This window comes from Merops nubicus, unplaced genomic scaffold (genome assembly GCF_000691845.1).
Source record: "Merops nubicus isolate BGI_N331 unplaced genomic scaffold, ASM69184v1 scaffold25494, whole genome shotgun sequence".
NCBI classification, from domain to species: Eukaryota; Metazoa; Chordata; class Aves; order Coraciiformes; family Meropidae; genus Merops; species Merops nubicus.
The window spans coordinates 10007-22309 of record NW_008603909.1 but is presented as its reverse complement, the minus strand read 5'-3'; the positions used below and the strand labels follow the sequence as shown (position 1 = coordinate 22309).

At 42.0% G+C, this 12303-nt stretch overlaps 1 protein-coding gene across 1 annotated transcript in view; it reads left to right on the top strand.

Moving 5' to 3' along the window:
- Window positions 1-2688: 2688 nt before the first annotated feature.
- LOC103771549 overlaps window positions 2689-12303 on the top strand; it is a gene marked incomplete at its 3' end in the record, with an annotated part of 15184 nt that continues 5569 nt past the window's right edge. Inside the window, exons 1-4 of the mRNA XM_008938849.1 lie at window positions 2689-2719; window positions 2855-3167; window positions 3989-4049; window positions 11854-11922. Coding sequence (XP_008937097.1) covers window positions 2689-2719; window positions 2855-3167; window positions 3989-4049; window positions 11854-11922 — 474 coding nt within the window. The remainder of the gene's footprint in view (window positions 2720-2854; window positions 3168-3988; window positions 4050-11853; window positions 11923-12303) is intronic.

Here is a 12303-nt window from a genome sequence, read left to right as displayed (position 1 = left end):
CTATTCTTATATTGGAGATGCACGCTCCAAAGTATTTTACTGAGACAGCTGTCGGATGCCAAATGTTTGCTGACCACTGTTCTAGTGGTTTCAACAAATACGTTACATATTCATTCTCACATTGTACTAAAAGATCAGACTCTGCAGAGCCTTCGCGTTCTCTCTGATTTCTTCACTATCAGGGCTTTATTCCTCCTTGCTCATCACTCACTTCTCTCCAGGAAATTAGAATTCTGCTGGCATTCTCAGCTCTATTTGCCATTTTCCGCTTCTCAACCTATGCAAATGTGCACCATGTGCTTTCTGCCATGACACAGCTATTGCATTTTGTTCCAGAGGTTTCATGGAAGTGAACATGTCAGTGTGAAGTCTGCACAAGTTTCATTCCTGAAGTTCTTTGGCAGCTTCTGCTATTCTGTTCTCCTCCTGACTCATGGTGGTAACGACAAATCCTCATGTTTCAGGATAGCACAGAAAGAACTCGGGAGGGTATTTCAGGAGTTGCTGTGAAGGGTTCTGAAATTTTGTAGTCTTTTGGCTCTTGCTAATTCCTCTGCCGCTCATTGGCTGTTACTAAACTTTAAGATAACGGGTTCAGACCTGGTACTGTGCAACTCAAGTCTCTTTCAGTTGCTTTTTCTGGGGCTGATGACAATAACAAGATTGTGGGAGGCTACAACTGTCCAGAGCATTCTGCTGCCTACCAGTGGCCTTGAATGTTGGGTATGCATTCTACAGTTGTTCACTCAACAACCAGTGGGACTCGCCAGCTGCTCACTGCTAGAAATCATAAGAGTGGATGCTAGCCAAATCTTGCAAAGCCATCAGACTCACAATATGGTACCTAGCAATAGAAGGGAATCCAGTGTGGTAACTCATGGTATATCTGAAACCAAAGGAGTTCTCTAGTGACTGAGAGGTCCATTTCTGAGTCATCAAAAGTGCTGCAAGGCTTACCCAGGCCAGATCACCACCAACGTGATGTGTGTAGGATTCCTGGGTGGTGGGAAAGACTCATGCCAGGTAAGCGTTGACGTTTGTACGGAACCCTGGGTCACACATCTCAGGCTACACAGTATATGTCAGAGCTTGCCAGAGTGCTTGGGTCGCCTCGTCTCCAGATTCTCTGTTCTGATGCAGTATCCTTTCTGCAGGGTTTCAATACAGGGTGGATTTCACCCAGGCTACCTGGTCCAGCCACATCTGGGCACTGAGTGCAGTAGCAGTGGAACGTAGGGGAAGTCAGCAAAGAACAGGTGCTATCTTTCTGTGCTCCCGTATCAGGACTTGCTACACTTCACTTTGGGTTCCCTGGATTTTTTGTACTAGGTCAAAACCTTTCCAGATGAGATCAGCTTATGTTTCTAAATTTTTGTCTCCAGGGTGGCTCAGGTAGCCCAGCTGTATGTGTTGAAAACCTCCAGGGAATTGTGTCATGGGGAACTGAGTGTGCTGTGAAAGTTTATCCCAAGGGAAGTTTATCCCAAACATCAAGGTTTGCAATTACATTGATTGAACCAAAGAAACCATTGCAGGCTAGTGAGATGTTGATGACTGCCTTGCTCCTTGGACACTGCTTATCATTGTCCTATATCTTGAGAAGATAGTAACACAGATAAAAGTTACTTAATGAACCTTACAGATATATGCTCTGAGGAACGACAACCACCATGCACAAGTGGGGTTCCATGCAGCCCTACACCAGCTTCTCCTGAACCTTCCCTCCTGTTCTGTTTTAGATGTGTGTGCTGGGAGAAGTGCCCTAGAACTACCAGGCTATCACAGGCAAGGGGCTAAGGAACTATGCAACCACCTAGGAAGCCTACTAAGCCAAACACCTCTTCTTCTTAAATTCTGGCCCCCTTACTTAGAAAGGGAAGATAGAGAGCAGGTCCCTAGCGAGGACTGGACAAGGTTTAAGACAAGGCTAATCAGGATATACTCAGCAGACTAGAAAAAATAGAATGTTCATGAGGCCAACGTTTAACCACAGTTTTTGCTTTCAGGAAAAAAAAAAAAAAGGTCTTGCTTTTTGTAATCAGGAAGTGAAAAAATAGAGTTCCCAGGAAGATTAAACTGAAATAATATGCTTCCCTGACTGGAAAAATGAAGAAATTAAGATGTGATTAAACATTATTTTTGTGCCTCTGTTATCTTGGTCTACCATCTTTGCTTCCACCTAACATAAATTCTGAGTTGTGAGGTATCATCTTTCAGGTACTAATGTCTCTCCAGAATGAAACAGTATATGTTTACATTTACTGGAATAAACCCTTCTGGAAAGATTGCCCAACTTATATTCACAGGTGTAAATGAGTCAAAAACTCATTGATGAGGCCAGTATTCCCAGGTTCACAGCTGACAGTTCCAATACCCAGACATGCATGATGGTGGAATGGCAGACAGTACAACATTCAGCTAGCAACTTCCTGGTCTGCAAGAAATCCTACATTTTTGTCAGGAGCTTGTGGAGAGGGTAAAACAAAGCTTACAGATGAATATTTAGCTTTGCTTTTAATGCTTACCAAAGAGGGTATCAAAGGTGGACTATCTCTTCTCTCTTCTCTGTCCAAGCTTCACGGAAAAATCAGAACAAGGGGAGGGGCATGAGTCTGTTTAGCCTCTCCTCTCTTAACTCACAGTGAGCAGTAACACACTGCTGTGGGACAGTGGGACAGCTGATGGGCCATGCTGACTCTTTTGCTTGCTCTTTTACCTGGTGAGAGACAACAGATCCATCTGCAGCATGGGTCTCATCCAGACTGTGCAGGGCTGATGTGAGGTAAAGGACCCTTTTTGTCCATCATCTGTACTTCTTCACCTCCCTTTCACATTTTCTCTTTCATTTATTCAGGTGCTGGGGTTGGAAGCTTCATAACACAGTGGCCAGAAGAAACCCTTAAGAGAACTGGAGAAACTGTGGACATCTCCTGCTACCAGAATTATACCGAATATGCCTACGTGTTCTGGTACCAGCAGCCTCCAAGAAATAATCTGAAATTAATAGTCACTACTTCCACATGGATGAAGAACTTTTATGAGGAAGGTTATAGTGAGGCCAAGTTTCAGATAGCAAACAATAATATTCACTCTGTGATGACTATCAAGAATCTGACATCCAAGGATGCAGCCATATATTTCTGTGCTGCGAGTGATCACACAGTGCAGTAAGGGGGTTGAGCACTAAGATAAAATCCCCACCTTGACTGAGTGAGAGATGGAGTCTCTCTGGAAAATGTGAGTGAGACAGATTGGAGGGGGGCAGAGAAGAAAGACAAGGAAGAAGTGGGGGAATAGAGACAGATTTTTTTTTTTGAGGGAAGAGGGACAAACAAAGCAGTGCAGCAGCATCTAGCTTCAAAGACAAAAAGCCTTCAGAAATACAAACCCCTAGATCAGCACTAAGAATTGAGGTATTGCGTGTGAGGTTACTGAAAGGCAGCAAATACTTCTTAAGATTGGTGCTGAAAAAGCACAGCAATGTTCTGGGCCAGTAGCTCCCCACAGACCCCACAAGAGCACCAAGAAAAGAATACAGAAGGAGAATTCAAGGTTCTTCCACAAATTTGTGATCTGCCTTGAGACAGAGGTGCCCAGTGAGAGATTGACTGGTGTGGGAGGAGAGCCCAGACTCTGATTATGGGTATAAGAGTATGGCACCAGTACAGGTAGGAGGAAACATCCTCAGGGGACCATGCATACCTTCCATTGTGGAAGGGACAGCCTCTTGGTAGCTGTACAAGCAACAGTGTGCCATATACCACTTTTATTCACCTGCTCCATACACTGCTTAATTGCAGGATCCCTTGCTCCCTTGCCACAGAAATGCATACAGTTCTGAGCTGGACAAAGGCATCTCTTCACAGCAAATCCTCATGGGCAGAGAAAGGAAATTACAAAAAGCTGCTGTCACCTGGTGCTCCCCTTGTGAGAGACAGCTGAAGGCAGAAATTGGCGCCTATTGTGCCTCTGTTTTTACTGCTTGCAGAGATGAGCTTTTAATGGACTATTTGCTCTTCTGTGACAGGCCTGGGAAAAGTGAGGACAAGGTATTATTACGATTCTCCTGCCTGCCATTGCCTGTCAGTGCTCCTGTTTTTATAACATAATCTGGGATTTAGCTTTTCTTCAAAGAAAGGGAAACAGCACATAAAAGAACAAAATGTGTCTTTAAGAAACTATGGCCATATACTTGTGTGTTGAGCACAGACCAATTGTTTGTCTCACATGGAAGACATAGCATATGAAGCACATAACTATGAGAGGTAGCAAATGTACTATGCTGCTTACTGCCATGGCAAAGCTAGATATGCTGAAGGGAAACATACTGTCTGATTACAGCAAAAGAAAGAGACAATAAGAACAGCCGGTGAGTGCAAGGAGTGGGAGTCAGCTGGGAGCATGGCCTGTAAAAGATCCTCATGCTCTATTTCACCAAAATTGCTAGGGGCCTTCTGTGCTGTGAGGATGAATCACTCAATTTCATGCCAGGGTCCTACTCTCCTGATCAACCGTGTTACATAAATAGTGCTCCGTTTCCAGGCTCAGCTCTAAAAGAAGCTAACCTGTTCTTGGCTAAGGAAATCAAGATCCATGTTCGTTGTGGTCTCAGCCTGGTGGACACAGTGAAGGCTCTGAAGGGTCTAAATCCATTTGCATCCCAGATTTACCCTAGTCCTCCCAAAGGCAATTTCTGAAAAAGTCAGCTCCTTGCATACACTGGTAGCCAATATTCTTCTGACTCTAGGAGCTGCTTGACAACAAGTGTAACACCCCATTTCTTGCTCCCAGGGAGCAACTCATCTGCTTCTCAGAACACTCTCAGGTCTGTGATCTACTGACCATTCATATCAGGCTACAGATGTATAGCAGGGGAAGCACTGGGAAAACACTGTCTCTCCCATAGCAGAGACAAACTGAGTTCCTTATTCTCTTCAGCCTCTGATCTTATATAGAGATCATCTTTACACAGGTACTGAACACATTCACTCTGTTGCTGTCTGGAACTGGTGATCCAAATGCCCTGTGAAAGTTTTAGGAAAAGTAGCTTATGCTGAAGTCATTAAGATATATAAACACCATGGGAGTGACCTCTGGATGATTAATTTTTTGAAAAATTTTTTTTTAAAATTATCTTTTAATAAATTACCAGTTCCTGAAAAATCATAGTATTACAGTCATAGCTAAGATGTCTTGTATAAACACTGAAAATCAGCTTTATCAGCTGTGGAAACATAACAGAGGAATGTTCCCTTTCTATTTTTCCACTCTTGAACATTTTTAGTTTAGAGTGGCAAATGCAAATCTTAAGGCCCTGTGAAAACAAACTTATCAGTAGCCTTCAGCACTGGGCAGATTACTGAGCTGGCTATTGACCGGCCACAGCTGTGCAGTCTCCAGGCAGCAGCAGGAAGGAACCCACAGAGATCTCTAGTGGTCATGTCTGTCACAGTTCCCTATTCGAGCTCTGAGGTACAATTTTATCCTATGCAGTGCTTTTTTTGCCAGCTTGAAGTGGCCCTCCAAAAAAATAAAAGCATCTATTCTAAGAAGTTTCATACAAAACAGCTACTCTCCTCCTTGTTGCACTCCCTGTCTTCTTATTTACTCTCCATTGTCTCCTGCTGTAGAAGGTGGCAGGGGAGCTGTAGCTACAGAAGCCATAGTCAAAGGTACTTGTTTTAGATGCTCAGCAGTGACACCTCAGGAACATCTGTGTAAGCAGCTGTACATTTGTAATGAACAGCAGTTTGTCAATAACAGCCTACCTGTAGTCTAGAGGTTATACTGGCTACTCAGAAGATGATATAAGAAGTGGTAAAGTCACATCTCTATGCAGATAACGATGCTATACTATGTGATGTGGTCATCTTGCAACTACTGGGGGGGTTTTGTAGAATCAGAGAACCATGGAATCACAGAATGGTTGAGATAGGAGCCTCTGAAGGTCACCTTGTCCAACCCCCCTGTTCAAGCAGGGCCACCTAGGCCCAGTGGCCCAGGACTGTGACTGTACAGTTTTTTAATTTCTCTACACATGAGGACTCCACAACCTCCCTAGGCAACCTGTTCCAGTTCTCCATCACCATCACAGTAAAAAACTGTTTCCCAATGTTCGGAAGAAACCTCCTGTGTTTCAGTTTGTGCCCATTACCAATGGTCCTGTCACTGGGTACTACTGAAAAAAGCATGCCTCCATCCTCTTTGCAGTCTTCCTTCAGGTACTTATATACATTAATCAGATCCTTCTTGAGCCTTTTCCCTCTTGGCCAAACAGTCCCAGCTTTCTTAGCCTCTCCTCCTATGTGAGATGCTCCAGTCCCTTAATCATCATTGTAGCCCTTAACTGAACGCTCTCCAGTATGTCCACAGCTCTCTTGTAGTGAAAAGCCCAAAACAGGACACAGTACTCCAGATATGGCTTTACCAGAGCTGAGTATAGGGGAAGGATCACCTCCCTTGACCTGCTGGCAATACTTTGTCTAATACGGCCCAGGATACCATTCACTTTCTTTGCAGCAAGAGCACATTGCTGGCTCATGGTCAAACTGCTGTCCTCCAGGAGCCCCAGGTCCTTTTCTTCCTAGCTGCTTTCTAGCTGGATCTCCTCCAGCATATATTTGTTCATGGAATTAAGCCTCCCCAGGTGCAGGACTTTGCACTTCCCCTTGCTGAACTTCATGAGGTTGCTGTTGGCTTATTTCTCTAGCCTGTCCAGGTCCGGGCTGTCAAGGCTGGGAGGTGACATAACCAGAACAGCTGACCCAATCTGATCAAAGAGATATTCCATACTATACAGTATTGTGCCCAACAGTAAAAATCTAAGAGGAAGGAGGAGGAGGGGGGACATTTGTTATTAAGGTTTTTGTCTTCCAGAGCAACTGCTACATGTACTAAGGCCCTACTTCCCAGGAGGTGGCTGAACGTCACCTGCAGATGGGAAGCAGAAAATAAATCTTTTTGTTTTCCTTTGCTTCTGCATGCAGCCTTTGCTTCTTCTTTATTAAACTACCTTCACTTCTACCCATTAGTCCTTTCTCACCTTATTTTCTTCCCCAGGGCTTTCTGAAGTTTTACACAGCATCTTATGACACACATGGAAATAAAAACCAAGCAAACGTCTTTCCTCTTTTCTCTCCCTCTCACTCCTTTGAATTCATGGCCTACAAGGCCTTTCCTTTCGACAGGTTATTGGTGAACACAGGGGGACAAGACTGGTCTCTGCTGGCATGTCTTGGAAACTGCCTTATGAATTTACATTACCTGAGGAGGTGTTATTCTCTCAAAATTAATACAGTGGTGATTTGTTTGTTTTTAAATGAAAGGCACCGTATGGGAAAGAGCCTGTTAGTGACAGTAAGGACACTAATGGAGCTATAGACTGAAGAAGGAGACAGAATAATCTTAAATGAATTTTAGCAGAATAGTTTTAGACCCTGAATAAACAGTGCTGAGATCAGAGGCAGACTGAAACCAAGGCAGGCAATTAATACCCCACTATCAGTGTTATTATTTAGGCAGATCCAGACAAATAAAACCTAAATGTGTTTTTAAAAATAATTCAATCTAATTTAAGCATATAATTTTGATGTTGTAGAATAGAGAAGCACCTGAGATCACCTGTCCAGTATCTTGCCTTCTGCAGTCCTGTGTCTCGGTCCTAAAGATTTCAGCTTAGTCTATGGTTCTCATTTCCTTCCCTGGGACACTAGCAGCTGTTCCCAGCTGAACAGACTGTTTCAGAAATGATGGGTTCTTCTGTGATATCTGAAAACAAGAGAAAATACTTTGCGATTTTCCTAGTAGAATTACCTTGTTTTAAAGGTTTATGTCCTGTACTTGCAGCCATTTTTTTATGTCAAGACAGATTGAAGTGAAACCATTAAAAAGCAGTAAGAATAACATGCTTACTGCAGGTACTTGGTCATGTTGGTGACTATGTGTTGACCTTTTATGTGAGAAGACTATGCCAGTATGTGGTGTGTATGCCCCAAACTGGTTTGTTCATGGATCTGTCCCCCCTGGGTTGCCTCAGTGTGTGCTGGCACACACTGTCTCACTGGCACAGATCTTTCCCTCTTGGGAGTTACATCATACCTGGACAAACCTATGGGGGAATAAATACAGGTTTGTGTCTCCATTTAGTTACGTGTAACAGAGGGAGATAAAAATGTCCTGTTACTTGTCACTGGCAGTCCCTACCCTTCAGACAGTCTCCAATATGAAGACATGCTCTTACTTCTAGATAAAGTGTTTACACAGGGTCACAGGTATCTGGGAGAAGCCACTACTTCTGCTTCCTGTAACAGGGCAGTCAGATGAATACAGACTTCAGAGCTCAGCATCCTACTTCCCTCTCTTTCAGAGCAATGGTGACAAGTGAAGCACAAACCAGAGACGAGATTCACAATCACAATACAGACACCAGTCTGTATGAAGCAAATCACTCCCAATACAAACTGGTTACTGTGGGCTTGAGGTCTGCTCATCATCTTAGGGCAGAAGTAGAAAAGAGTGGGAAGGAAAGCAGCATGAACACTGTCATGAAGTTACCAGATGAAAAATAACTGCATTTAAAACCAGCTAGTAGAAGAAAAAATGTATTATCTTTTTGTTTATAGGGGAAAAAAAAAGTCGTGATTATAAATTCAGGGATAATGGACACACTAAGAGGTAGTTTGACTATCACACAGAAACAGCAATGGCAGAGGAAGGATGTGGCCTGTGGTTCCTATGGCACTTTTTCATGGTGACTGAGTGACAAAAATATGAGGGCAGAGCCATGGGTGTGATTGTTTTTGTATGAGGTTGTATCATTGTGGGGACAGGGGGATCCACAATGATACATTCCCCAGGAGACCTTTACAAAAACCCAGATGTGCAGAAGCCTTGTGGTAGAGCGTGTTAAGACACCTACAGAGAATTCTGCAGCACAGTGGGCATGCTCTGTCTTGGCTTTTCATGACAGACGTAGTATGCTAGGACTTGCTTTCATCATCTGAGAACCAAGCCTGCCATCTCTGGACAACAAGCCAGAAAACTCCAAAACATTGAGATAATTTTCAGCAAACCAGATTGACAACAGATGCACCTAAAACCTATCAGAGCATGTGAAGCAGAGAATTAGTTTTTTTTCTGATGTGATAATGTTTGCAACAGACCACAATATGGTTCTTTATTAATGAGATAGAAAGACAAAGAATTCTGACACGTAGCAGGAGCAGGTATCTCTCAGAGGCACTATATTAAATGTGTTTGGGTTTTCTCTCTTCAATAAGCCTTCAGTGACCACTGACTTACTCATGCCTGTGAGCACAAGATTTTTCTCTATTCCTTCTCCACATTGTCTCACTGAAGTTCTTCCTAATGGATATCAAGGGTTTGTCTGACACCAGCCAACTCTTTCTTCCAGACTCTCCTTGTGTGGATTACTTTTAGCCTATCAGAAATTTGAATGGGCTCCTGAAAGACTATTCAAGATGTCTAGCCTGCCACTGAAGGGAAAACAAATGGATTTGGTTTAGCTCAGTGCCACAAAGGCAAATGACTTTTATGAAAAGGCATGTGACTATGACAACCACAAAGCAAGTATTATTTGATTATTAACTCCATAAGTTACAGAAGGGAAAGCTTCACAATGCTTAGAGTACAAGACTGACAGTAGTTGTAGAGGAATTCCGTTTCTAGACATGGAAATCTCTACCACTTTGGGTACATCTGCATGGTTTCTGCTTCTGAAAAATGAGAATAGCAGGTAATATCAAAGAGATAACATGGAGACTAAAGAAAAGCTGTAAAACAACTTGAAGTGAAACGTAGACAATGAAAATAAGTCTCAAAAAACTCTAGGAAATCCTTTCTTTAAATGCTATAGATTCTACAATGGGATTTCAAGCTGATTATCTTCCAAAGCCCTTCAAACAAATATTGAGGGATCAACTGGGTTACAGATCCAGTAAACATTGCTTAAGCTTCTGCTTACTAAAGTCAGCTGCTGTGCAAACCTTTTCTTAGCTTATGATGCAGTGCTTTGTCACTGTGATTATCAATAAAGTGACTTTCGGCGATGGCACAAAACTTACAGTAATCGGTAAGAATTTTTTATTTTCTCTTTTAAATCCCTTCAAATCCCAGGTCTTCTCTTTAGAGAACTTCACTTCGAACTTATTCTCTCTAGCATTATTAAACTGGTGTTTTCCCAATGTGCTAGTAACCCAATCCACTTTGGAGAAGTGACTGAGTTTAGAACATCAGCACATTTCACTTTGGAGAATGGCATGAATGTATTTTCAGTGAATGAAAAGTCCATAGAAAGAATTAAGATGAGGAATGGCTTAAATATATGTGCATATTACAAGTATATTGTCTTAATAAATCAACGCCTGCAAAAATCACTGTTCCCCAACAGTGTAACTATTCTCCACAATGCTACTTCTCCTGGGGCTACAGCTGACCTGGAAAACTCAATGAAAGGCTGTCTGGAAACAGCTGAGTTACAGGTACGCTTTAGACAAGTCTAGAAAGCAAAATCAGGACTGTACAAACTTAAACTATTTGGATCTTTCCAGGGTAAAATGAAGCATGTACACTCTCAGATAAGGGGGAAAGACAAGTAAGTGCAATACCATTTTTAGTTGACAAAGCAGAAGCCACAAATAAATACTCAGCTTTATCATAAGCAAAACTAACAGCACTCTGAAGCTGTCTAATTCCTCATTGTTATAGAAAACAACTCTCCACAGCACAGCAAGTTTCTTTCCACAAAACAGGCTTGTCAGGATGGTGATAAATACATCATTTAGGACAACAATCTTACCATTTCAGAAGAGATGCTAGGAGGCCACTGAAAATCACAGAAAAAGAGTATGCTGTTAACTTCAAATACAAGTAGCTCTCACTACTAAAAGTAGTAAAAAAGTACTTCATTCAAAAAAGTAAAAAAGTATTTCATTCCACCACTAAAAGCAGTGGAATGGTTCTCACTTCCAGATTTGAAATTTTTTTCCAAATCCAGGGGAAAAAAAGGTCCCTTCCAAGACTGATGATGGTGATCTCTTATTCTCATTGTATTGCTCCTGGAGTCAGAAGAATTGGTGTCTCAGGCTTTTTTTACCACACCATTCCACTGCAGAGTAAAATTATTACAAGTGATAAAATTCAATCTCCATAGGAAAAATTCAGTGATCAGAATGTTTTTTTTTTATATCCAGGGTGAATCTGAGGCGTCTGAGCTGATGAAAAACAATACACTGGCCCCCATTGACCATAGTCAATTATGCAGCTAAGTTTAATAATCGTAGCTAGGAGAACAGAGAGAATAAAAGCAGAGACTTCCTTCCACAGAGGGAGAAAGGGTGGGATGTTTAGGAACCACTACAATGGGGAGAGTGAACCAGGGTCCTGTGTTACAAATTATTTTGTGAGTAGAAAAAAAAAAAAAGCCATTTATTTCACAAGCGAATAGTCATGATGTTGATTGGAAATGAGAAAATTAAGGAAATGAGGCTGTTTAATTGAAAACAAGCAGAGAAAATTACTCTGCCTGCATGTGGGAAATATTTTTTTAATAGTGCACTTATCTAAATACATTTATCTTTTAAAGAAGTGATGGAAGCTCCACCAACCAGTTCATCTAAGCCTGGAGCAAAAGAGTTCTGGAAGAGGGATTTCTGAGATCTCACCTGGTTAGGCACACAGATGTGGTAGTGTTCTCTTGCAGACCTCTCTCTTTTTTTAGGGGACCAAAACTTAATGTACTTTGTGTTTTTTTCTTTTACTGGGACTGCATGAAGGGAGGGTTAGTCCACAGATTTGTCTCAGAGGACTGAGAGGAGAGGTGAGGTTTTCCTGCAGCTGCAAAACAGTGTGAATAATGAAAGACTGAACTTTGGCAGTGGGACAAAACTCACAGTCCTAGGTAAGGCATAAGTCAGATCTTTGTGATATATATAATACTGGTTTAGGGAACAAGAGCATTCTTAATTAGCAACAGAATAATGATCATTTTTCTTATAGCCATGAGGACAGGATTAATGTTTTATTGGCTGCTTATTAAAATGAGATGTGTTAATATGCAAGTGTAGGATTTACAGACAAGTTTTGTGTCTCTTGACTTTGTTTTCCCTTACTGGGAACTTCATGAAGGCAGAAAGGAAGAAATAATTTTGTTTTCTCCCACTCAAGAAAACATTATAGGGGTTGGGAATGAGAGATCATTCTTCCAAGTCTGCAAGTTTTTGCAGTTCATCTATGTAACGATCAAAAGCAACATTTCAGAGGTGGACTCTGGATTCCTGCATCTGC